General features: G+C 38.4%; 1 protein-coding gene across 3 annotated transcripts in view; it reads left to right on the plus strand.

Moving 5' to 3' along the window:
- Window positions 1–2095: 2095 nt before the first annotated feature.
- LOC132847084 (cullin-9) overlaps window positions 2096–23508 on the plus strand; it is a 29416-nt gene continuing 8003 nt past the window's right edge. The window contains exons 1-30 of one of the 3 annotated variants that reach the window (XM_060872047.1): window positions 2096–2301; window positions 3375–4022; window positions 6910–7064; window positions 8603–9175; window positions 9252–9393; window positions 9606–9793; window positions 9942–10362; window positions 10882–11074; window positions 11602–11803; window positions 12209–12399; window positions 12882–13078; window positions 13164–13401; window positions 13728–13833; window positions 13938–14165; window positions 14671–14761; window positions 15032–15203; window positions 15476–15581; window positions 15671–15766; window positions 15908–16083; window positions 17125–17258; window positions 17746–17931; window positions 18668–18697; window positions 19037–19173; window positions 19316–19498; window positions 20113–20270; window positions 21426–21627; window positions 21825–21996; window positions 22688–22833; window positions 22975–23104; window positions 23306–23508. In XM_060872047.1, coding sequence (XP_060728030.1) covers window positions 3380–4022; window positions 6910–7064; window positions 8603–9175; window positions 9252–9393; window positions 9606–9793; window positions 9942–10362; window positions 10882–11074; window positions 11602–11803; window positions 12209–12399; window positions 12882–13078; window positions 13164–13401; window positions 13728–13833; window positions 13938–14165; window positions 14671–14761; window positions 15032–15203; window positions 15476–15581; window positions 15671–15766; window positions 15908–16083; window positions 17125–17258; window positions 17746–17931; window positions 18668–18697; window positions 19037–19173; window positions 19316–19498; window positions 20113–20270; window positions 21426–21627; window positions 21825–21996; window positions 22688–22833; window positions 22975–23104; window positions 23306–23508 — 5799 coding nt within the window. In that variant the 5' untranslated portion in view covers window positions 2096–2301; window positions 3375–3379. The remainder of the gene's footprint in view (window positions 2302–3374; window positions 4023–6909; window positions 7065–8602; window positions 9176–9251; window positions 9394–9605; window positions 9794–9941; window positions 10363–10881; window positions 11075–11601; window positions 11804–12208; window positions 12400–12881; window positions 13079–13163; window positions 13402–13727; window positions 13834–13937; window positions 14166–14670; window positions 14762–15031; window positions 15204–15475; window positions 15582–15670; window positions 15767–15907; window positions 16084–17124; window positions 17259–17745; window positions 17932–18667; window positions 18698–19036; window positions 19174–19315; window positions 19499–20112; window positions 20271–21425; window positions 21628–21824; window positions 21997–22687; window positions 22834–22974; window positions 23105–23305) is intronic. The other 2 variants (XM_060872048.1, XM_060872049.1) reach the window with 2 other exon arrangements.

Here is a 23508-nt window from a genome sequence, read left to right on the forward strand (position 1 = left end):
TTGCCCCCAGTTGTGAATGTTTGTGTGCATTGAGCCCTGAGATGGACTGGCAACTGTTTCTATGTGAGTTCTACTGTTTTACACCCAGAGTTACTAGCACAGACTCCCCGATCCTTGATAACCCTATATCCACCATAATCAAGATAAAACAGAATCAGAATCAGAATCAGGTTTATTGGCCAAGTGTGTTGACACACACAAGGAATTTGGTTCCAGCTGTTGATGACTCTCAAAAGTACAGACAGAAATAACACTATACATGTAGCTTGGATTATACAAGACAAAAACAGACAAGACATGACAAGACAAGACAAGATAAGACAAGACAAAACAGACTATATGAGACAATGTGAGACAATATTAGCAAGTTTACATTATTTGTAAGAATGAGAATGTTAGTGGGTTTATTATTATTTTAGGCCTTTAGTTTTATGATTACTTATTATTTCCTAATTTCAGAAAAGATTGTGAACAGATTTTTTTTAATCAAAGCTTTTCAATTTTTTCTAATCAAAGCTTTTCCAGCAACTAGCTAGATGTTTTCATAATGTAAGTGGTGCAGTGTGACAAAACTAGATGTAACTTAACATTAACATTAACTTAAATGTAAATTCAAAATTTATTTGTTACAATAGTACAATGTGTGTAAATGTATGTTTTGTTTGGTTTTGGGTTTTGTTTTTTGGAAGCACTGAAATAGCTGCACAATATAATAAAAAGTACAATTTTTACACTCCAATTTAACACCCAAAGAAACTCCAAATAAGTATTCTTTTCAGAGCTTGTAGGGTAGCTAACTAGTTTATCAGCAGGTTAGTTTGACTGTAGCCTTTCTACTTTAAATCACAAGTAGCTTGACAAGTTACAGTTGCCATTAATTAGCTAATTGCAGAAGAGATACAAAAGCTATACATAAACATAAGCCATCAGTGCAAAAGGAAAAAAGCAAGAATCAAATACTAAAAATACTATAAAACAATAATGATCATTTAGTTTATGATTTAAAAGAGATTTTGGACATTTCCAAAACTTGTATTTTGAACTCATGGATAAGTCATGGATAAGTGCTTCCAGGTTAAAAGTTCAGAAGACCAAGTGGCCATTTCAGCTATCACTAGTAGTTTCCATTCACACTCTGTTTTATTAATGTACAAGAATATTGGTTAATCATAAAAAAAATCGTTATTGGTACAATTTCCTAAATGAATATGAGAAATAAAATTCAAATATTTTGCTGGTCAGAAAATCTCAATATTATAAAAATGGCCAATATAGCAGCTTGCAGCCTGTGAGACATGGATTGTACATTGTGAGAGTTTTGCTTGCATTTGTAATTAATACTATTCTGTGCAAAGATAAATAATCTTTCACATACACACACACACACACACACACACACGCACGCGCACACACACACACACACACACACACACACACACATTATGTGTTGTCACTTTCATACACTGAGAAAAGCCCCATTTGGTGGATAGTATGGATAGTTTCACTAGATGATGTTAAGTCCAGTGTTAGTACCGTTGACAAGGCAGCATCCTTCTCAACTGACAGAAACATCTATCAATTTAACACACACTAGGATAAAGATTTGCCTAGTCAACAAACTCAGCAAAGTTATATAATGTATGGTATACATGTGAAGCAGCAGGTAAAATGCTAGTAAACAAGACCACACATATAATTGACCAGTTCTTCAAAGTTTATTACCAGATCCTGTTAAAAAAAAAAAGACATATTGCATGCCATCACCTCTAACTCATATCATCTACATGTTTGAATGTATTTATGCTGCTGAGACAGTAGTAGAGAAGTCTACCCAGGTTAATGAGGAGAAATTTGAATAATGCAAATATAACTGAAAATATTAAGACCTTTATCAAAGACATGATGCAATAAAATGAATGCATAATCTTGCATTTAAACCGAATACACGCAGGAGCAGAGCTGCAATATTCGAGTGGTAATAAAAAAATATCTTTAAATATTTCAAACTGTAAAGTTGAACTGTAAAAGTTTAATGAGTTCATCTTTTGGCTCCTGTTCAGCCACTAGGAGCATGCAGACGTCGGGCTTAGAATATTTTCCACTTCCGCTTTTGGGGCGGAAGACAAACTCATAAGTCTTCACGTAGAAGGAAATATTGTGAATAAGATTACTATTGGTAAAGCGTATAGCTAAGTTAAGAAAACGTGCTCAGGCTGGGCAACGATACGATATTAAGGAGAAGGAAATCTCATCGAGTGAGGGAGAAAGTAGTGAAGCCGCGGAAGTCGTATAACACTGGAGGTAAACGATAATTATGGGTTTTATTTTATATAGCATCCTGGCTAAGCTACTGGTCGGGCCGCGCTGTTGGACCGCTAACAGCGCGCTAGCAACTGTGGACTAGCCTAGCTGGATAGCTTAGCATGGATAGCTTAGCCTTGATAGCTTAACCAGCAACTTAACAGGTAGCGGTCGCCGGCGTGTGAACAGCTTTTATCCTTGAACCCCAAAACTCACTTCCCCCCAAAAAAACAGCGTTATAACAGAGTGTTTGTAAACATCCACGCCGGTGGGTTTAGCTTTAATTTGACATGTAGTAAGTAGCATTGAGGATGGGGAGTGGCCCAGGAGGGCATCAGATAGATGTGATTCAGCATCAAAAGTCAGTCTGAGAAATAAGTTAGTGCTTGTGAAACTCTTCTCATTGTTTTAACAACCTAATAAATGTGTGTGAACGGTATTGTAGTAACTGAGCGTTTGTTTACATATTAGCCGAAGCTAAGTTGCCTCCTGCTGCTCCTGTTTGTGCGAGAGTGAAACTTGGCACCAAATGACACTCGGATGAAGTGGAAGTGTGTAAGAGAGAGAGCACCATTTGATACAAGGCCCCGACTTGCTCACTGCTGTATTTTTTTAACATGAACTAACGGAAAAAGAATGTGCTGTTTCATTAGCTTAGTGTACGCAGCTAACGCTAACGCCCAGTGACTCCACACTTGACCCTAACTGACCTAAATGAGTCACGTAACGTTACAGTTAGCATTTACATAAGGCTGTAGTCGCTTGCTAAGATCTCAGTATTGATATTTATATATAGTATAGGTATTGAAAGCTTCCACTTTCTGTGTGTTTTTTTTATTTTTATTTTTTATTTATTTCAGATGACATGAGTAAATTTTTTAGCCTGTTACTCATTCATTCCTGTTCTCATTCAGGTTCATTTGCATGAACCAACAGTAGAAATAGCTTTAAATCGTCTTGGTTTATCAGACCTTTATACCAGGTCAGTACACTGGTATGGTTTGAGTAATTTTATTTACACATTTAATATGCTATAACCACCTACTACATGTGTGTCATTATTCATTTGCCAGCTGTCATGGTGGGCGAGCGGCGCAACGGGAACCTGCTGGTTCAACTTGGACCAAAACAGCAGGCTTACCCAGAGGAGCTGATCCGTCAGAGACGTACCCATGATGGCCAGACGGAGTATCTGATACGCTGGAGCCTGCAGGCTGTAGATGATGGCTCCATCTCAGGCAGCAGCGGTAATGAAGGAGGCAGCAGCAGTAGCGGTAACTCTGGCGTGGGAAGCTCCAGTGGGTGCGCTTCAGGAGAGAGTAAGACAGAGAATATCCTGATGTGGATGACTACTGAGGATGTGTATGCTAACTGCCCTACTCTACTTGGAAAGCGACCACTGCAGGAGGAGAAGGCGAGACCCAGTGGCCAGTTCCCATCCGATGTCACCTTTGATGAGGTGGACCTTCGTGACATGAAGGAAGACGTCAAAAACCTTGTTGAGCGAGCACGGAAGCAGATGGCCAAAAACAGCGATTTTGCCATTAGCCTTACACACACCATTCATGTGCTGAGTGCTTATGCAAGCATTGGCTCACTGGTGGGAGTCTTCAAGGAGACTGGGGCACTTGACCTGCTGATGGAGCTACTGGGAAACAAAGAGCGACAAACCCGTCGCAGTGCAGGCAAGATGCTGCGTGCTCTGGCCTCTCACGATGCAGGTATGTAAAAACTGTGACTGTACTCTTTGCAAATACCAGTGTACCACTCAATAAATATGTACCACTAATTTGGGAAGGCGTTCAACTACATTTTGAATTGGGGATTTGTGCTTATTCTAAGAGCATTTCATCCTAGTGAAGCCAGATCTTAATGGACCTTGCTTTGTATACCAGGGCATTGTCATGCTGGAACAGGTTTTAGATTGTTTTGTTTTGGAATATGCACGTGTGGAATAGGGCATGGAGTGAGAGATAGATAACATAAGTGTGCTGCTGTAACAGCCAATTTTCATATATTGTGAAATTATTGTATTTTTGGCCTGTGTTTTGTTTGACATCCATTTGATCACACAAAAAATCACAGAAGCGGGTGTGTCTGAAGCACTTTAAGCACGTTTTTATTCTGCTGTTAGTTACAGTGATTTCTTGAACCCAGGATAAAATGCTGTTTTCTTTGTGTTATCAGTATTATTGTGTTGCACACATATTTAGAGTATTTGGCACACTAATGTTTAATTCAAATACTCACTAGTTGGCGGCATCATAATTTACCAGGAAGTCGATGGACATATACAATGCATTGTACAGTTTTGGGCCATACACGTTTTATACAATAAACAATCTTCCTATGTATATTAAATTATTCAAGCACTTAAAATTCAGAAGGTAATTTGTTAAGAATTGCCTCTGAACCCAGAGAGCATTAATAATGGGCTTACATCAAGGCTAAAGGTCAGTTGTAAGCAATGATAGCCTTCAAAGTTTCAGCAAATAAATCCCTCTTGCTGTACGTTTCATTTACATAAATTCTTACAGGAAGCAGCTTCATTCAGTAAAAGTGGAGAGGGAGGGTTGTTGCTCTGTAGAATTTCCTCTGAAGTTTAATGTTCATGAGATCAAGTAAAACCTGGTGCACTGTGGAAATGGTATTTTATTTACTCAGAAGTTACTAAGCAACAGTTCAGCCACAAGGAGCCGAAAAAGTATAATGTTTGAGCTGGATGGGGAGATACAGAGAACAAACATTCCAACATTGTGGTTATATACTTTTGAACTGTATTTGACAATAATGCTGGTCAATAACTACATTTATGGAAAAACAAATGCACACTACTTATTTTAAGACTCCCGAGTGTACATTTTTTCCCCCCTTGGCTTCCGATGAAGGATACAGTGTGTCTGCTTTCAATGCTGGAATGCTAAGTTTCCTCTTAGTTTATTTATATTGAAAATAACAAAAATCCTAAAATATAGATGTTTACAGACTTATACAAACTGTAAAGTGATCAATCTATAGCTTAAATCAGAGTGTTTCTCAACCAGGAGCTTGTTTTACAATTACAGATTTAATTGTATTACAAATACAATTACTGTGATGTTCTCCAAATAAAGGCCCAAAATTTGGTGGTTTTTTTTAAATTGCATGTACATTTAGAGCTCTCGCTTCATGAAAACATTGTTCATGAAAACATTGAGTGTATAGTCTACCGTTAAAGTACTGAATTTGCAAGTCCAATTCTTTTTTTTTTTTTTTTTTTGCTTGAAATGTGAGTTCAAAAGAGAAAAATATGAAACAATAGATCAGAATAGGAGATTCAATTTCCTGATACCTTTTATGATGTTACTTACATGTAGGTGTGTTAAACAGTACTTGCGTCTAGGTGTGTTAAACTGCTTAGAGCATGGCACCTTTTGTTGAACACACACAGTTTCCAGATGATCAGAGATATTGGGACATGTGACTTGTAGGTGTATCTTGTTTCCCACGTGTGTCCTCTTAAATTGATTGTTTAAACAGTTGTTAGCTCAGAATGTGTATACCTGATTTGAGCTCTGGATTGACCTGTGAAGTCGGCATTTAGTGCTGAAAAGGATCAACCAGCATGAAGAATAGAGAGCTGTTTATGGGGTGGATCCAGTCAGAATATGTATTAGGTACACAGATGACAGAAGTTTGAGAGCCACTGGCTTAAACTGCTGTAACTTCATTTATAGCTAAATATCAATAGCATTAGCCATTCCAGACTGTTTATTAGATGCAAAGGAAGTGGACATGGATTATAATTTGGACAAGTGTGGTTACACTTGCCTCGTGTGTTTGTGTGTGCTTTTGTGCACGGTATTGAAACTGTAAAATAACTTAAGCCAGGCCGTAAAGAAAATCAAATCAGTATTCGGTTACTGCAGTTTGTGTTGTTGTTATACCTACACAGAATCTGAAAATGTGCAGAGACAGAGCAGCACTGATGCTGTGTTAGATGTTAGATTTTTTTTTTAAACACACACACACAGTTTTCGGTTTTCAGAAAGGAAGTACACAAGCAAGATGGTGCATTATCACTTATTTACACTGGCTTATATGCTTTAGTAAATATTCCAAATATCCGTTCTGAGTCAGACTGTCCGATTTCTGTAAACCTGCATAGCCACTGTTAACAGAAGGTTCATTAATCCAGCGAGATTTCAGATTTTTAAATGTTAAAAGCTGTGACAGTTAGCACCGCCAGCTTAAGAGCATGTGCATCAGCACAAATAGGAAGATTTCATTTTCAATACATTTTCTGTGTGTAGTTGGTTAGCCTCTAACATCAGTTTTACTTTCATGTCACAGAAAAACAATAGCTAAACTATACACAAACATCACTTCAGTATCACAATCAAACACAAAACAGCCAGTCGGAGAAAGCTAATGCATGCTACCTACAAGAGTTCTTCTCACTCATTCTCTGGTTATGGTGAGGGAGAATGTGAAAATGTCAGTGTACTTAAAGTGTGAAATGGGAGAAGAATAATTTGGCTTTTGTATTGATTGTGTGTTGTATTGATTTTAAAATCTTAGGCACTTAATGTGTTTCTTAATGTCGTCGTTCCCCCTGCTCTTTTGCAGGAAGTCGTGCCTATGTGCTGCTATCCCTAAGCCAACAGGATGGCATCGAGCAACACATGGACTTTGACAACCGCTACACCCTACTGGAGCTGTTTGCAGAGACAACTTCTTCAGAGGAGCATGGCATCTCTTTCGAGGGCATCCACCTCCCTCAAGTAAACATCCCTCATCTCACTTAGTGCCTGGTTTGCTGTTTTATTGGAACTTGTTTTTAGTTATCTGAAACTTACATTTTACTTTATATTTTTTAACAGCAAAACTAGCTTTGAATTACCCAGTAGGGAAGTAAAACCAGCAGGAATGCCAAGAGAGTATTGTTATGTGATGATCAGTAACTTTGGAGATACACACTGCCTCCAGAAAGTATTCACACCCTGGTGATTTCACTTTTCGCTGTATTGCAGCATCAAATTCAAGTACGTTAGGAAGGGATCATTTTTTTGCTTCTTTTGAAGTGACTCTTTACAGAAATAAAATTAGTTAATTATTTACTGTATCCTTCATTATTTCTAAGTCTTAAAATTCTATAAAAAAAATTCTAAACACCATTCTATTAATTACAAAAGATTTTAGTTCCAAAAAGTAAGAAATTACAGATTTGAGTGTCTGAGATATGTCTCTGTAAGATTGCACATGCTGACTTCAAACTACTTCTACAAATGTTCTCCAACGCTCTAGACACAGATGTCTGGAACAGGTTCTCAGTAAGAATTTGATTGTATATGAGGGCATTCAGTGAGCTCTGTAACTCCTATGCTGTGGTGTAGATGGACTCTTGAACACTTCTCTGATAATTGCCTGAGCACTCAACTGGCCCTTGCCATATAGTTCCACCTTGTTATAAGTGAGTGTTCCTAAACAGTTCAAAGCTTTGCTGGTTGAGTTTTTCCTCCTTTATCTTTATTGCTGTTCCTTGGGCCTCATTACAGCATGACTTCTGAGAGTTCTGAGACCTTGCAAAGACAGTGGACCTTATTGTACTGCTGTACAGTTGGTCACAGATGCATTCACACTGACCACAGTGTACACATTTAGTATGAGTGCTCAAGAAAATTAAATACTAGTTCTAAATTAGATAGTTTTAGGAAGTGGAGTTGAATAGTTATCAGCTGTCTATTTATGGATTTTAATTCTGGGGACATTGCGCTATATTTAATTTTATATTTGTAGCAAGTAAGAAGCAGCAAAATAAAAAGATAATACCCGTTGTCCCCTAATATATGTAAATGTTATGTTGTACTGAAAGAAATAATCATTGATGGGTGAATCCATTCTGTAGATAGTCTTTTATGTCACAAATGCTTAAATCTTCCACAGCAGTTCATCCCTTTTGCTTTAGATTTGTGTCCTGTGACAGAATTTCTCCTTTTGTTCAGAATTGGGCTTACAGCATAAATGTTACTAGTATAAATCATTACTAGTGAACAGTATGTTTGTGCATTTTACGTTACAATGGTATATTTATTACTCTTATGCATATGACTATTAATACGATCCTGGATCTCTTGACTTTTTTCAAAATATTTTCTTTCTATTTATAGGTAATTTTGATTTCAAAATAATCTAACAAATGAAACACCTCCACCTCGTCTGAGGCTAACCAACAGTAAATACAAGCATGGATGATATCATCTGGATTCCTTAAAGTTTAACATGCAATTTTTACTTAGGTTGTGTTTCTCTGTGGTTATAGATCCCAGGCAAACTGCTCTTTTCTCTGGTGAAGCGATACCTTTGTGTGACCTCACTGATGGACAAGCTCAACACCTTTGGTGCCGAGTTGAGCTCAGAGCGGCAGGAGCCTGGCCCCTCCTCTTCCACAGCAGCTCACCAATCAGAGCAATCCCGGCTACACCGGGAGTTTGAGTTCACCATGGCAATGGCAAACCTCATCTCAGAGCTGGTACGAGTGATGGGCTGGGATCGTAATCGCCAGCCACCCCTTGCCTCCACCACAACAGCTTTGGGAGCAGAAGAGACAGTGGGAGATATGAACAGACGCACCTTACGTTCCATCTTCCAGCCCCGTTTTTCTGCTTCTCCCGTTATGACCACAACAGTAACAGCAGCACCTGCTCCACCCAAAAAGAAGGCAAATGGCTTCAGGACTCGCACAGACTTCTCCACACGTTCAGCTTATGTGGAGTATGTGCAGGACACCCTGAAGAGCGGCATGCAGGTGCGCATGCTGGAGGACTATGAGGAAGTCAGTGCCGGTGATGAGGGAGAGTTTCGCTACAGTAATGATGGCTCACCGCCTGTTCAGGTAGACATAGTTTTTGGTATTTTTCCCACTGTCTTCCTTAAATGCTGTCAGATGTATGACAGACTTTGTGTTGTAGGTGTACTGGAACTCAATCTCCAGAACATACTGGGTGCACTGGCACATGATTGAGATTCTGGGAAATGGAAGCAGTGGACAAACCGAGAAGGAAACTCAGGAAAAGGCTCTTTCTCTAACCGAGACGATTAAACTTACTGCAGGTAAGACTGGATTACACACACACACACACACACACATACACACACACATTTGGGTAATAGGACACACTTCTGTGGCTTGTGTTATTGGCTGATTTAGTCTTGCTCCAGTCTGCTTCCCTGCACTATGGTAAAACTGCTGTTGCTAATTGATGTAATTTCTGACTTTTCATGTCTGTTGATGTGTAACCCATCTTCTTCTTCCTGTGTTACAGTAAGTCAGATGTTCTCGAAGCCACCTGGTGGGCTGTACTCATTACCTTACCTAACAGACAGCCTGCAGGATGATGCAGAGACACTTAGTCGTGCTGAGTGGTGGGAAGTGCTTTTCTTCATTAAGAAGCTGGAGCCAAAGCAGCAACAAGAGATCAACAACATCCTTCGACAGAATATTGATGAACAGGTCTTTACAGATTTCTGATTCCTTTATGAATCTTCAGAATAGAGAATGGAGTACAGATGGGTTTTTTAGCTGCTTCAAGTAGATGATGTTTCAGTTATTAAGTGACTTTTGTTTAAAGATTTCATTTTCAAATTTTTTTTTCTGTCAGATGGTGGAGCTGGATGAGGCCACTTTAATTCAGATGTCGGTGTCAAGCGAGGTTGCCCGGAAGGTTCTGCATTACCTGAAACAGACCCTGCAGGCCTCCTGCTTGGGTGACTTGCTCTGTGCACATGCCTTTGCTAAACACTACTTGCGCCGTGGTGGAGCCAGTCTGGAGGATGAGGAAATGTTCACTGACAACTCTCTCAACAGCTCTGGGATTGGTTTGCAGGGAGCCTCATCATCTTCATCAGTGACACCTAAAGCTTCTACATCTGCTGATTCTTTTTCCATTAATGGCTGTGTATCTAAGAAACCCAAAAAAGAGATTATTGTAGATAACAGCAGCTGTAACAGCGACACAGAGAGTGAGCTACCAGCAGAAGATGAGACTAAGTATCCTATAGATCTGGAGGAAAAGATGAAATGTGAGTTGCATCTGGTAGTTTTCAATTTTAGATTTTTACACTGAAATTACACTATATGAGTAAAGGTTTGTGGAAACATGGCCATCACACTTATATGTGGGTCTTCTCCAACATTGGAGGCACAAAGTTGTATAGGATGATTTTGTATTTTGAAGCATTACAATCTCCTTTCACTTGAATGGGGCACGAACCTCATGACAAAGCCCCTTTGCACAAAGCGAGCTCTATGAAGACGTGTTTGGTTAAATTCCCTCAGTCACGCTCCATGTCTAGTGGAAAGTTTTCTCAGGAAATTGGAGGCTATTATAAAGAGGGGGGACTAAATTTGGAATGGGATGTTCAACAAGTGCATGTTCACAAATCTTTGTTTATATAGTGTATTGATTCCTGCAAGAACCAATACAAAAAAGATATCTGTACATTCAGTCAGCCACCAAATTACTGTTGTTATGGAATTGCTTTCAATTTGAGAAAAATAAAAATCTGATATCTTTTATCATTTATTTTATTTTATTATAGTATTTAATAACCCAAAAGTACAAGGTAAGAAGACAGCCTTGGAGAAAATTGGAGAGGTTGTGGACATTATGAAAAAGAGTAGCTCTGACTCTGGACAGCTGCTGGCTGGCATGAAGTTCATCTGTAAGATCCTGGACGAAGAGGGGCCTCAGGAGCGTAGCACTCTTCGATCAGATTCAGCACAGAGCATCCGGTGAGTGAAAATACACCCCATAAAAACAGATTATATCTGATTATTCAAATCCACTTAAGGAGATTTATTTTATTTTAGCTTATGTATCTCCAAGGCACATTTGTCAACTTAAAATTAATACCTTAAAAATGATGTAAGGAGGAAAAAACATTCTTTTGGAAGTTGGAGCCATCTTATTAAAAAAGAAAATAACACATAATACAGCCATTGGTGTTCTGTTTGGCCAACATGGACACACTGATTACAGCGCATTTGTGTAAAGTCTTATACAGAAACAAAATGCATGAAATGACTAGGTATCAACAGTTCAGTTCTAGTTCAATTTTGCTGTAGATTTAGTTGCTTCAGGAAATGCATGATACACAGTCTATCACCACTGAAAATACGTTCCAAATTGTTCATATCTGTGCATTTCTAACTTTCTGAGGGTTATGTCATACCCTGTCATATATATATATATCAACTGAGTTTGCTGTATGATGCTTAAACTTCTGGCTAACCACAGACCCAAACCTTGATTTCTTTAGGGACAAAGTCTTAAAGCTACTGGTTGAGATGGTTGGTAGTCAACCAAAACAAAATGCCATCATGGCCTTGCTTCTAACACGTAGCCTAATGCTCAAATATGAGTGGCGGGTTTCCTTCGCTACAGAGGGTGGAGTGAAAGCCATTTTATCCTGCATGCAGGAGTATCCCACCTGCACACAAGTGCAGCAGATTGCATTAGCAGTAAGTACCTTATTGACATCCACGTACACTCATAAATTCATTGTCTCTCTTCTGCACTTTGCCGGCCAGTAACAGTCCAAGTGTCTGCCTGACTCATTCTATGGGTGCACACACACCCAGCACTATAGCTAAGTACAAGCAATCGAACAATGCATATAAACGCTGTAAGATGTTAGAAACAGAAAATGTATTATTTGGAATTTACTTTGTGTACAATAGTCCACAAATCCTCCTTTTATTCTTTATCATTTTACAGATTTTAGGGATTATCTGTTTCCCAGTCCAACTAAACTAGCCTCACCTAATCTTATTTCTATTGATCAATGAATTTCCCAACCTGAATAGCTTTGTTATAACAAAACATGCAGGTAAACGAACACAAGAATATATATTTTCTCCCTTCAGACATTAAAAGTCATAACTGGTGCCAGTAAGCATGACCTACGCAGTGTGGGAAGCTGCGTGCCCCTCTCTGAATCGGGCACGCAGATGATGCTGGAGATCTTTGCAAGCATTGGCTCAGCAACACCTGAAGGGTCAAAGGGGCTTCTTGGAGCAATTCCATCTGCCATTGATCTTATGCTGAACACCTCTAGGTAGGTGACTGAAAGCTATTAGCAAAATGTCTTCTGTTTCTCAAAATCGCAGAAAAGCATGTCTTTTTTCTGTCTAAAATTGTTTTCAACTGACTTGTTGAAATTGTACTAAAATGTCTAAAGATAAATCACCTGCAAGTGTTTTCTTGAAGCGAACAGCCACTAGAATATTTGATTGCCTTGAAATTTCCATTAGTTCTCTTGTTTTACAAAATTTCAGGATTCATTACATAATTTTTCTCAAAATATTTGAAGATACTGTCTTGTGGTATTTCTGGAGAAATCGCTTTACAGTTTGGTCCATAAATATTTGGACCTATTGGTCAGTGGTGTTGCATATCGTACCTGTCCACCACAGTATTTATTATATGGTTCCAGATGGGATGGGAGAATTTGATCTTCATTTATGTTGACATTGTTTTATGTATCTGAAGGTGAAGATGTTGATCTTCTAATGATACATGTTTCTCTGCTTTATTTAGTTGTAGTCCATCCGTACGGAATGGGCTGTTGGTGATAATCATGCTGATCTCCAGCCACAAGAGCCTAGCGGAGCAACTGGTGGCCTGTGACATCACCACTGTACTCCGGAAGTGCCTTTCTGGACACCGCTCAGAAAGCATGCTGGCAATAATTGCCCTCACTCACATCTCCAACGTTCATAAACTGGAAAAGCAAGGTAGCATAAATGAGTGCTCATATATGTTTACTTTTGATTTCAGAACAATGTGTTCTTAGTAACTTTTTTGACTTGCTTCCTGTAGAGTCTAAGGAGGAGCTTGACTTCAAGGACACAGAGCTGAAGATGTTGGTTGTAGGTCTAAAGGAGATGACTACCACCAAGGAGGTGATCCAGACGCTGGAACAGCTGCTGTGTGATGAAACCTCTCAGCTGGAGGATGAGAGGAATGAGGTGATGCATAGCAGAGACACATTTCAGGACCTGGTGCGCCTCATGGACCAACACAGAGTGGAGCGCACAGTACAACTCTCCATTCTCAGGCAAGGAGTCCAAAGTTTGCACATCATTTGCTTCATTTATCCATCCAGACCGCACCAAATTACATAGTTTACATTTAGTGTTTAAATGGAGTGTCTCCTTACAATCCAGTGTGATGTAAAGATGATTACATCTTTTAAGACATTATTTGAGGCCTTTGTTTGCAGTGAATAACTTTGGCTGCTCCTGTCCATCGGTTTGTAAATAAAAGATCTATAGATTATGACAATATTTTATGGCATGGCTTCACTCACACCAGGATTGTTTTAGTGTGGAAAAGGGTAATAAATAATAGAACTGACTTACTTTATTGCTATGTTTGTAACAGAATCCTGAACAAGTTCTTGGACAATTACCAGGAGGATTTGCTTCCCTGGCATGAGAGTATTGAACCTTCCCTCTCTTCTATGACAGCTTGTATTAATGACAGAGAGGTACCTAGTTGTCTTCACATACATACTTCTTTGCTAAAAGTTCTCTCTTAAGCCAGTTTGGTGCTTCTTTTTTAAGTTTCCTACATCTTTCTCTTAATATCTAGGCTGTGCAGCAGTTCATCCGTTTCCTATACCGACTGGCTTCTCTGAACAAAGACTATGCTGTAGTTATGTGTCGTCTTGGCACTAAGGAAACACTTGTCAAAGCTTTGGACAAGCATAGCACCAACTTGCTACTGGTCACAGAGCTAAGAGACCTCATTAACGATTGTGAAAAGTATGCCAGCCTTTACAAGAAGATGACCACCAGTGTGTTGGCTGGATGCATACAGGTTATTAACTGTCAATATTGTTTCTTGTCTGAGTTTTAACAGGGCTGTCACTACTAACAGAGTACAGGACTTTTTCATTTTTGTTAAACAAATGTCTTATATATTACTAGGGCTGTCAGCTTTCTCAGTCATCGACATGACATGACAAACTACAACCTGATTGTGCGTTGAATTTTTTAAGTATGTTAAATAAACTGATCCTATTACAAAAAGTGACAACTTTCTTTTCCATCTACTTTCTCTTTTTAATTTTTACTTTTTGTTAATCACTGCTCTCCCACCCCCAAGAAAAAAGTGAAAAGGTGCATAAGAACCTGATTACAATAACAATGTATGTGATTTTTAAAAAGTAACTAAGAATATAACTCATTACTTAATTCTGTACATTATCAAATAACTAATGGCAGCCCTGATGTATACTGCTCTAGGATCAATTAAAAAATATCTTAATCATCAGAAATATTTGCCATCACAGGAAGTCTCATATGATTTTGTTTCACACTAGATGGTTTTGGGCCAGATTGAGGAACATCGACGCAATCATCAGCCTATCAACATCCCTTTCTTTGATGTGTTCTTGCGCAACTTGTGCCAAGGTTTGAGAAGAACACATGATAAGAGCAACATATCATCAAATGCATTTAGTTAAATTAATTTCATTTGTTTACAATGAAGTGATAAATTTTAAAACTCAGGGGAGTCAGAAATGTTCAGATATGTTCAGTCTGGGCTGCACTCAGGCACCTGAAACAACAAATAAACATGTTGTGTACACGTCTTTACACACTATTTAAAATTCCACAAATTGGAGCAAAACGAAATGTGGTATGTGTTTTGATTTTTAGCTCAGTGTTGTTGTTTTCCAGGTTCCAGTGTGGAGCTGAAAGAGGATAAATGCTGGGAGAAGGTGGAAGTCTCCTCTAACCATCACCGAGCTAACAAGTTAACTGACAAGAATCCCAAGACATTCTGGGAATCCAACGGTTGCACAGGCTCTCATTTTATCAATATTTACATGCACAAAGGGGTAGTGATTAGGTTTGTGTATATTCATCCATTTATATGTTTGAAACTAGTCATTGTCGAGAGCCATGAATATTTGTCTTTATTTATTAATAATACAGTGGTAAAAATCACAACATACTGTTTATTAAATCATATTAAGTTATTTCTTATCACTTTTATTGCTATTAGCCAGTTTGACTCACCAGTCGAATAAATCAAAACCTCATTTGATATTTTTACCCGACAGAATTAAAGCAAGGGCAAAATAAATGCATGTTTATATAGGTTTGGTTTTTCTTCTGCAGGCAACTTGCAGTCCTTGTAGCCAGCGAAGATTCCAGTTACATGCCAGCACGTATAGTAGTACTGGGTGGAGATGATCCCACAAACATCAATACTGAACTCAATACTGTAAGAAATCATACTGTCCCTGCTACAGTAACGTTGTTAACGCAGTTTCATATTCTCTTTGAACGAAGGCTTTATCTGATGTTTAACAGGTCAACGTGCCACCATCTGCTAGCCGCGTTGTTCTGCTGGAGAATATGACCCGCTTCTGGTCCATAATTCAGATCCGGATAAAGAGGTGTCAGCAGGTCAGGAATATTTTTCTGTTCTTCTTTGTGGTGTAATGATGTTTAAATAAACAGATGTATGTGAATGTCTTGTAAACATAAAATCTAAATGAAGGAAAAAGGAATCATGTTGAATTAATGTATGTATTCATTTTGCATCAGGGTGGTATTGATACTCGAGTGCACGGCTTTGAAATTCTGGGGCCGAAGCCAACATTCTGGCCAGTGTTCAAGGAGCAGCTGTGCTGTCGTACCTACCTTTTCTACACAACCAAGGCTCACACCTGGTGCCAGGAAATCTTAGGGGACAGGAACCAACTGCTGCAGCTTTTCAATAAGTGAGTAATGTGCTGCTTTTAAGAACTCTTTCTTATTATTTATCTGAGCTTAAAAACCCATTTTGCAAGGGACTACTAGCCAAGTTAGCATCAGAAAGAATGAAACCACAAAATGGACACGTGCAATATTAACATTTTAAAAGCCCGAGTGAAAACTTTCTCACCCAGAACATTAAAGGTACAATATAAACATCATTTAACAAGTTTTTTTTTTTTTTTTAATAAACCAAAATATGCAAGAATGTAGAGCTAAAACATTGTAATAAGGCAATTAGATTATATGCTAGATTATATAGCTGACCATTGGAAATTTTAAATTATTGTTAAAACCTGACCACAATGTCTAAGTGTTTTTGCTTGCTGTGTAAAAGTAAGTCAGGGGACCTGGATTAGTTTAAACTTGAACATACTTTGCTGCCTAATTAAGGTGCTTCATCAGTTTTTACAGAACGGTGGGAACATCTCTTATGGTCCCATGAGAATGTTTGAAGTCAATGTTGTGACCTGGTGTGAAGCTGCTGTGGTGAATGTGTTAAAACTGCATTGCAAGATGATAACTTGTGTCTTGCCCAATCGAACAGAAGTAGTTGCATGTTGGTCTATAGCGTCTCCTTCACTAAACGTTTAAACTCAATGAAGCTTTGAGTTTTGAGTACATCTTGTGAGATTTGTAATAGCAGAAGACAATTTACTGTCATGTGTAAATAAGAGGTTAAACACAGCCTTTATTAAATGATGAGGCAATGGTACTAGTATAAAAAGATGCACCCACCTTGACAAACACAGAAGGGTAAAAGTGATAATTGGACAAAAAATAAACTTTCTCCATCTCCAAGGTGTCAGTCAGCCAGGACAGGTATATTTATGAAGCAACAGTATAAATAAATGCTGCATGCTGTGGTTCACATATTCTGTGTTAAAGAATTCATGATCTTAGTAAGTTCTAGTTTTGTATATCTTCTAGTCCTATGCAAGAATTTTTCTCTGTTGATTTGCCTAATTACTTGACTTTCTGTGTTTTTTTTTTTTTATTCTTGTAAGGTTGAACAGTGCTCTGCGTCACGAACAAATGTTTGCTGACCGTTTCCTGCCTGACGCTGAGGCTGCAGAGGCCCTTGGTCGAACTTGCTGGGAGGCTCTAATTACTCCTATTGTACAGAGCATCACTCTCTCTGGTAAACAGTCTCATATAGTCTGCTCTGAATATTTAGCTGCTGAATGAAGTGGTGAGGTCTTGTGGCTATTGTTATACTGTCAAGATCCCCCCCCCCCCCCCAATGTAATTTATTCTGAGACAAAACATTTCAATTTTATACATTTAAAATGCTCTTGCACTCTTGCAACTGAGTGATGGTGATGTCCTTAAAAATAGAATTAAAGTAGATTCCACATGCCACAGTTTACAAGCCCATGGCTTATTTAATTATGGCTAAATAGGATTTGTCTTGAACATCCTCAGAGAGAAGCACAAAAAGTGTTTTTTTTTCTTAACTTGCCTTGACCTTATTGTAGAATATTACATTTTATTTTTCTGCCAGTAAGTGGTGTATGCATTATGTTTTTGGGTTGTGCATCTAGGCTTCTTGTTCACATGATATCTCAAGATCGAGAGGTTGAATGTTTTAGGATCTGTATGGGATATATTTTTCTTTTCTTAAACAGACAGCCAAGCTCTTAGCCCACTGGCGTGGTTGCTCAGTGAGTACCTGGAGAAGTCAGAATCTTCAAAATGCTATAAGAGCAGGGCTGCGATCTTTAACTCCCGCGTGCGGCGTCTCACCCACTTACTGGTTCATGTGGACACCAGCCGAGTGGATGTGGAAGAACTCAAACCTCCTGTCAAATCCAGTGAGTAATCTGAAAAAGTCTCTCTCTAACATGTCCTCTGCTTTGCCATACGTTTACTCTCATACAGAAAAACCTATCAGTAGCTTTTCATTTAGCAGCACATTAAAAAAAAACTTATAGAAGTGAGTGTCTTTTAACCCTGCATTCAAACCAGCACACATCCACGCATCAGGCAGCTGTTTGTTTTTCATGATAGTGTTCTATTTATGTAGTTTTCACACTGGGCACATTTTCTGTGGTCTGAATCCAAGTGCAATGTTTGCACTGTCAGGGGCAACGTTGGTTTAGTTTTTAGACCAGGGCATTTGGGTGTCACAAACGCACATGATCTTTTTTTTTTGGATTATGCATAGCAGTGCACCTTGTCTCTGCTGTGTCCCACAACATTCCCCTGCCACTCATGGTACACGTATGCTGTGGAAAATAGTGGAACACTTTCGCAGATTAATTAACTTCCTTATAAAATCCGGCCACGAGTATGAATCCTGCTCATGTTCACAGGAATCACGACACAATTCTAGTGCAATGGAAGTCAGACACTTCACTTCCTGGTGTGACACCTTTCATTTTAGCAACTGCCAGTGTGAAAGCCCCTAAAAATCTATTAGATTAAATGTAGCCATGAAGTCGAAAATGACTTTTTTTTTTTTTCCTCAGTCATTCAGCGCACACAAATTTTCAGACTATTCAAAATCAGTTAGGCTTCTGTTTTTCAAACTTATCTTTTTGCTTTCAGAAGGTATCAACAGAAGCAAAGATGTAAAGAGTAAGTAACAGTTTAGAGAATAATCAGCAATGTTTTTCTTGTGTGTTTTTCTTGCAGAATCTTTGTTTGTCATTGGGTTTTTCATCAATACATCCATCCAACCATTTATTCCGTGGTGTAAAAGCACAGAAACTTTCATATCATAGCATTTAAATTTTGATTTATTTATTCATTTATTTATTTATTTTTAAATTGCATAATTTTTCCAGCTCTGGAAGACTTAATTGTTGTCAGTTAAGCTTTTGTTTTCCATGGTCCTTTTTTGCTTCTGTATTGTCACTGTGTGTACTACTGATGATTTCTGATGCGAAACCGATTTTTTTTTTTTTTGGAATTCAGATGGTAAAGAAGGCAAGAACAAGGAAACATCTGCAGTGAGCTCTTCCTCCTCCTCATCTGCTGCTAAACCTAAAGTAAAGAACACCAGCAGCATCGCTGGCATTGCACTTTGCTGGCAGGCTGTTGTACAACGACAGGTAATTCACAACCTATTCATATTTATTCATACATTTATTATGATCATGTTCATAAAGTGCAAATTAAAAAAAAGATAAAATCTGCCCGTTTATTTAAATGTGATAAGATTGAGTTAGTCATTTTGCTTTGTGCTTTTTCCAGGTGAAGAAGTTTCTGGACATAACGTACAACCTCCCAGACTTTGTGGAACGCTACAAGGATATGTACTTGCGCCTGAAGAACGCCATGGAGGAGCTGTTTGGCCAGCAAACAGCCTTCGTGCTGGCACTGCGTCAGGGGTTTTCTGCAGCACTGTTGCAGCTCTCCATCATTACTGCTATGCATGTGAGTCTCACTGCTCTGCAGGACTTTCTCTCACACATTTGGTTGCAAGTCTTTTGCCTGAAAGCCCTGGGTGTGGTGATGAGTAACATTTTGATGACAAAATTGCTCCTCAAACATCTTTAATGAAGAGCTGTCGAATGCTCGTTTCTGATTTGTAAGAAGGTGATTATTTCCCAAATCAATTTCAACAGCAGCTTTGGCAGTAGATTCATTTGCAAGGTTAGAATTAATACACTTCTTGTAAAATATTCTTGTTTTTACAGTATTAACTGTAACTAAAACGAAGACTTAAATAATTGTTGTGATATTTCTGTGAGAGATTTCAATGTCAGATTTTGTAACAGAAAAATACACAGATAGGTAAATAGTGAAAAATTGGTGGTGACTATTTTATAGCTGCTATGACATAAGTGATAACAGGAACTAACTGGTTTCAATGACCTTCCACAACATTATATGTAACTATGAATGAAGGAAAGCACAGTATATCAATTATTAAGCAATATTCAAATTTATCACTGATTACCCAACAGTATTTTTCTCATGTTTTATTCCTTCTATTACAGGCTCTTAATCTAAAGCTGTGATTCTTTTATGTCTTTCTGCTTTGCTAGGTGAGTGAACGGTTTGCTCAGTACATAGACCACATGATCCAGGAGAGTGGAGTGGATACTGGGAATGTGGAGACTCTAAACAAGTTACAGCAGTTTTTGGAGCCCATGCTTTTCCTCTCGGGTCTAGAGTTGGCTAACACATTTGAGCACTTTTACAGGTGTGAGATTTAGAAGACTTCTTTCTAAAAATGCGTGAATTACACTGTTGTGGATAGATGATTATTTCTTGAAAGGTCTTATTTTTGATGGGTAGGGGTTCTATCAAAATAAAGAAGTTCTGTACGGACATTGCTTTTCTGACAGTTTTAGGCTTAACAGAACCTTTGAGTGTGTGGTGGAAATTCTATTCTATTAATCAGAAATAATAGTTCAAGTGAACAAGGAGAACACAGCAGAATCCTGTGGAATATCAAACTTCTTTATTCAATACACTTGAAAGTGTGAAGTCAGTCTGTCCTGACCTAAGTCTGAACAGAGTGAGTTAGTTGGGTGTAAGGCAGTTCTCTATTTATACAAGGCGCTGGACAAAAGGTTCGTAATTATGTCTGCATGTGGCATCTTCCACTTATCTTGTCATCCCCTAATCTTGTCGTTGCACAAGCAGGACAAAGGTCACACTGTTATTTTCCATATGCTTAGTGTGCAGTTTGGAAAACAGTTCAGTCCCCCTTTGTTATCTTTGCTGTTCCTAGTTTCAGTTGTGTGAGTGTATTGGTACAGAATGCCCACTGTTAATTTTTGTTATTCACAAAATTTTCTATTACAAGGGTTAAATCAAAGTTACATTTTGAAAAAGAAAGAATGCACTGAAGAGCTCAGGAACACCACAGAAAACATCTGTGACCCTGGTGAAGAAAACCCGTTTTACAACAGTTGGCCAGATTGACAACAACTTCTACCATTCCTGCTGTGAAGCACGGGGGAGGTAGCATCATGTTGTGGGTTTGTTTTACTCTTAAATGGACAGGTAACAAATGAGGATTAAACTTCCAGCAGGACAGTGATCCTGAGCATGCCTTCAATGTTGAATCTAAATGACATCAAAGCAAAAGTATTGGAGTAGCCACCATAAAGTTTAAAGAACTTTGGGCTTAATGACAAGCAGGTCTGAGCAAGGAGGCTCACAAACCTGACAGTGATACCAGTTCTTTCAGGAGGAATGTCCAAATATTTTGTAAATTATTGTGAGAAGCTTGTATGAATCTGTTGGGGTTTTTTTATGCAAAAGAAGTAATAATATTTATTTAATAATACTTAATATATAATAGGTTATAAATTAGAGTAAGAAGGCTTTCCATTCATTTCCTTTAAAGGTACTACCTGGGGGATCGTCTGCTGAGCCAAGGGAAGGTGTGGCTGGAGAGTGCAGTGATTGAGCAGATTGGTACCTGTTTTCCTGAACGTTTCCCTCAGCAGATGCTGAGCAACCTGATTGAGTCAGATGAACTTCAGCAGGAATTTCACCTTTACCGGCTGCAGCAGCTGGACAAGAGCCTGCAAGATATGAATGAGGAGGTGGGAAATGAAACAGAGATCAGATTGTACCGCTGTCCTTTTTCTGATATTGGTACAGAATAAATTAGGCTTATAAATTCATTAGATTTTAGGCATATGTACAAGCTCTTAGCTTTTCCCTGTTATGAAAAGACTGGGTTTGTGTCGGTGAATACTGATTTGTTTTGATGAGTAATAGTAGACTGTGTGTTGATCAGATGGTGGATGAGGAGATGTCAGAGCCAGAAGAAGAGAGTGAGGTGAAGGTGCTGCTTTTATCGCCACGTTGTTGGGCGGTCTCTGCTCCCTGCTATCTGAAGAATCCTGCCAAATATTTCCCCCAGAAGCTCTGCACCTACCTGGATGAGTTTACTGACTTTTATTCTAACAGTAAGTTGATTTTCACATACTTGCTCTGTTCACCACACTTGTTGTTTAGTGGTTATTATTTAACAATTATAAAATTAACACTTTTTTTTAAGTTACTCTAGTTTTCTTTATGTATCAATGTATAAATTATAATTTGTTTGATTATTTTTAAAATATATTAACTACAGAAATATTTGCCATGTTCCAAACAGCTAATGCTACTGCAGAACTAATTAAATAACAGCTTATTATCTGATTAATGCCAGTCATGTTGTACAGCAGTTGATCTGAGTACATAATTATTATCGTGTTTGTAAGTCAAAAGAGGCAAAATTAACGCAAGATTAATGGCATGCTGTTGTTTATTTAAATTTATTTATTTATTTTATACACTTTACTGGTTCTGCAGACTGTTTAATTTGTACATCTTAGCTGTGATGTCTTTAATTCCAACCAGACGAATTCAGAATGAAAGTAAAATAAATATTCCCTAGCTATACCGCTAACTCAAACACCATGATGCTGAATTCCTTTCTGCTTGTTGTGTGCATATCAGGTGATTTTTGTTTTTGCCTTGTAAAGTAAAATGCAATGACTTTTCTCACTGCTTTTTGGTATCATTTTTAGGATAATTTCTGATCCAATTTGTAGCATTCATTTTGAGGAAGTGTTAGTGTTGGTCAGTCTGAAGTGTTTGTAAATATGTCTGTAGGTCAGTGCATGTACCAACTTGGCAACAGTAAGCCGCGGCGATTGCAGTGGACCTGGCTTGGTCATGCGGAACTGTGTTACGGATCCTGCACACTGTATGTCTCCACACTGCAAATGTTCATCCTGCTTCAGTTCAATCACCAAGAGGTACTAATTTGGAATAATTGGTCAAACCCAGTTTTGTTTTTTTTTTAAGACTCTGGGGTGTTTTAGATTTGTATTTATTCCCATATATGCTTTCTGTCTCTCAATCTATTGCATCCTTCCTGGTGATCTTCTCCTCTTCAGGAAGTGAGCGTGCAGGCTGTACAGCAGGCCACTGGCCTGTCTCCATCTGTACTGGTACATGCTCTTACGCCATTGATCTCAGAAAAGGGTGTTCTGTCCCAGGAAGGTTTTAATCAGGATCTTCAGAAGGGTGAGCATGCTGCTAGATTTCTAGTATTACTGGTTGCTCATATATACACTGTTTTTGTTCTAATCTTTTCTACTTTTTGCTAATATTTACTGTATTTGTTGTAATTCTTAAAATAAATCATATAAGGGTTTATATCAAATTAGGAAATTACTTTCATCCATATAGATGGATGTGTTAACTAATTTGCCCATAATTCCTCAGGGGTTCTCAGGTTGAATAAGATGTCCTTGGCACAGAGCTCAGAGAAGCAAAGATATTGCTATCTACTGCCAAAACAGACCTACCTAAATGTAGATGAGGACGCAGTCTTAACTCTGGAGAGGAAACGGAACCATTTGTACTGCCTCATTGTACAGATCATGAAGAATGAGAAGGAGATGCATATAGACAACTTGGTGTTCAAG

Source organism: Tachysurus vachellii, chromosome 6, assembly GCF_030014155.1.
Source record: "Tachysurus vachellii isolate PV-2020 chromosome 6, HZAU_Pvac_v1, whole genome shotgun sequence".
Lineage (NCBI taxonomy): Eukaryota > Metazoa > Chordata > Actinopteri > Siluriformes > Bagridae > Tachysurus > Tachysurus vachellii.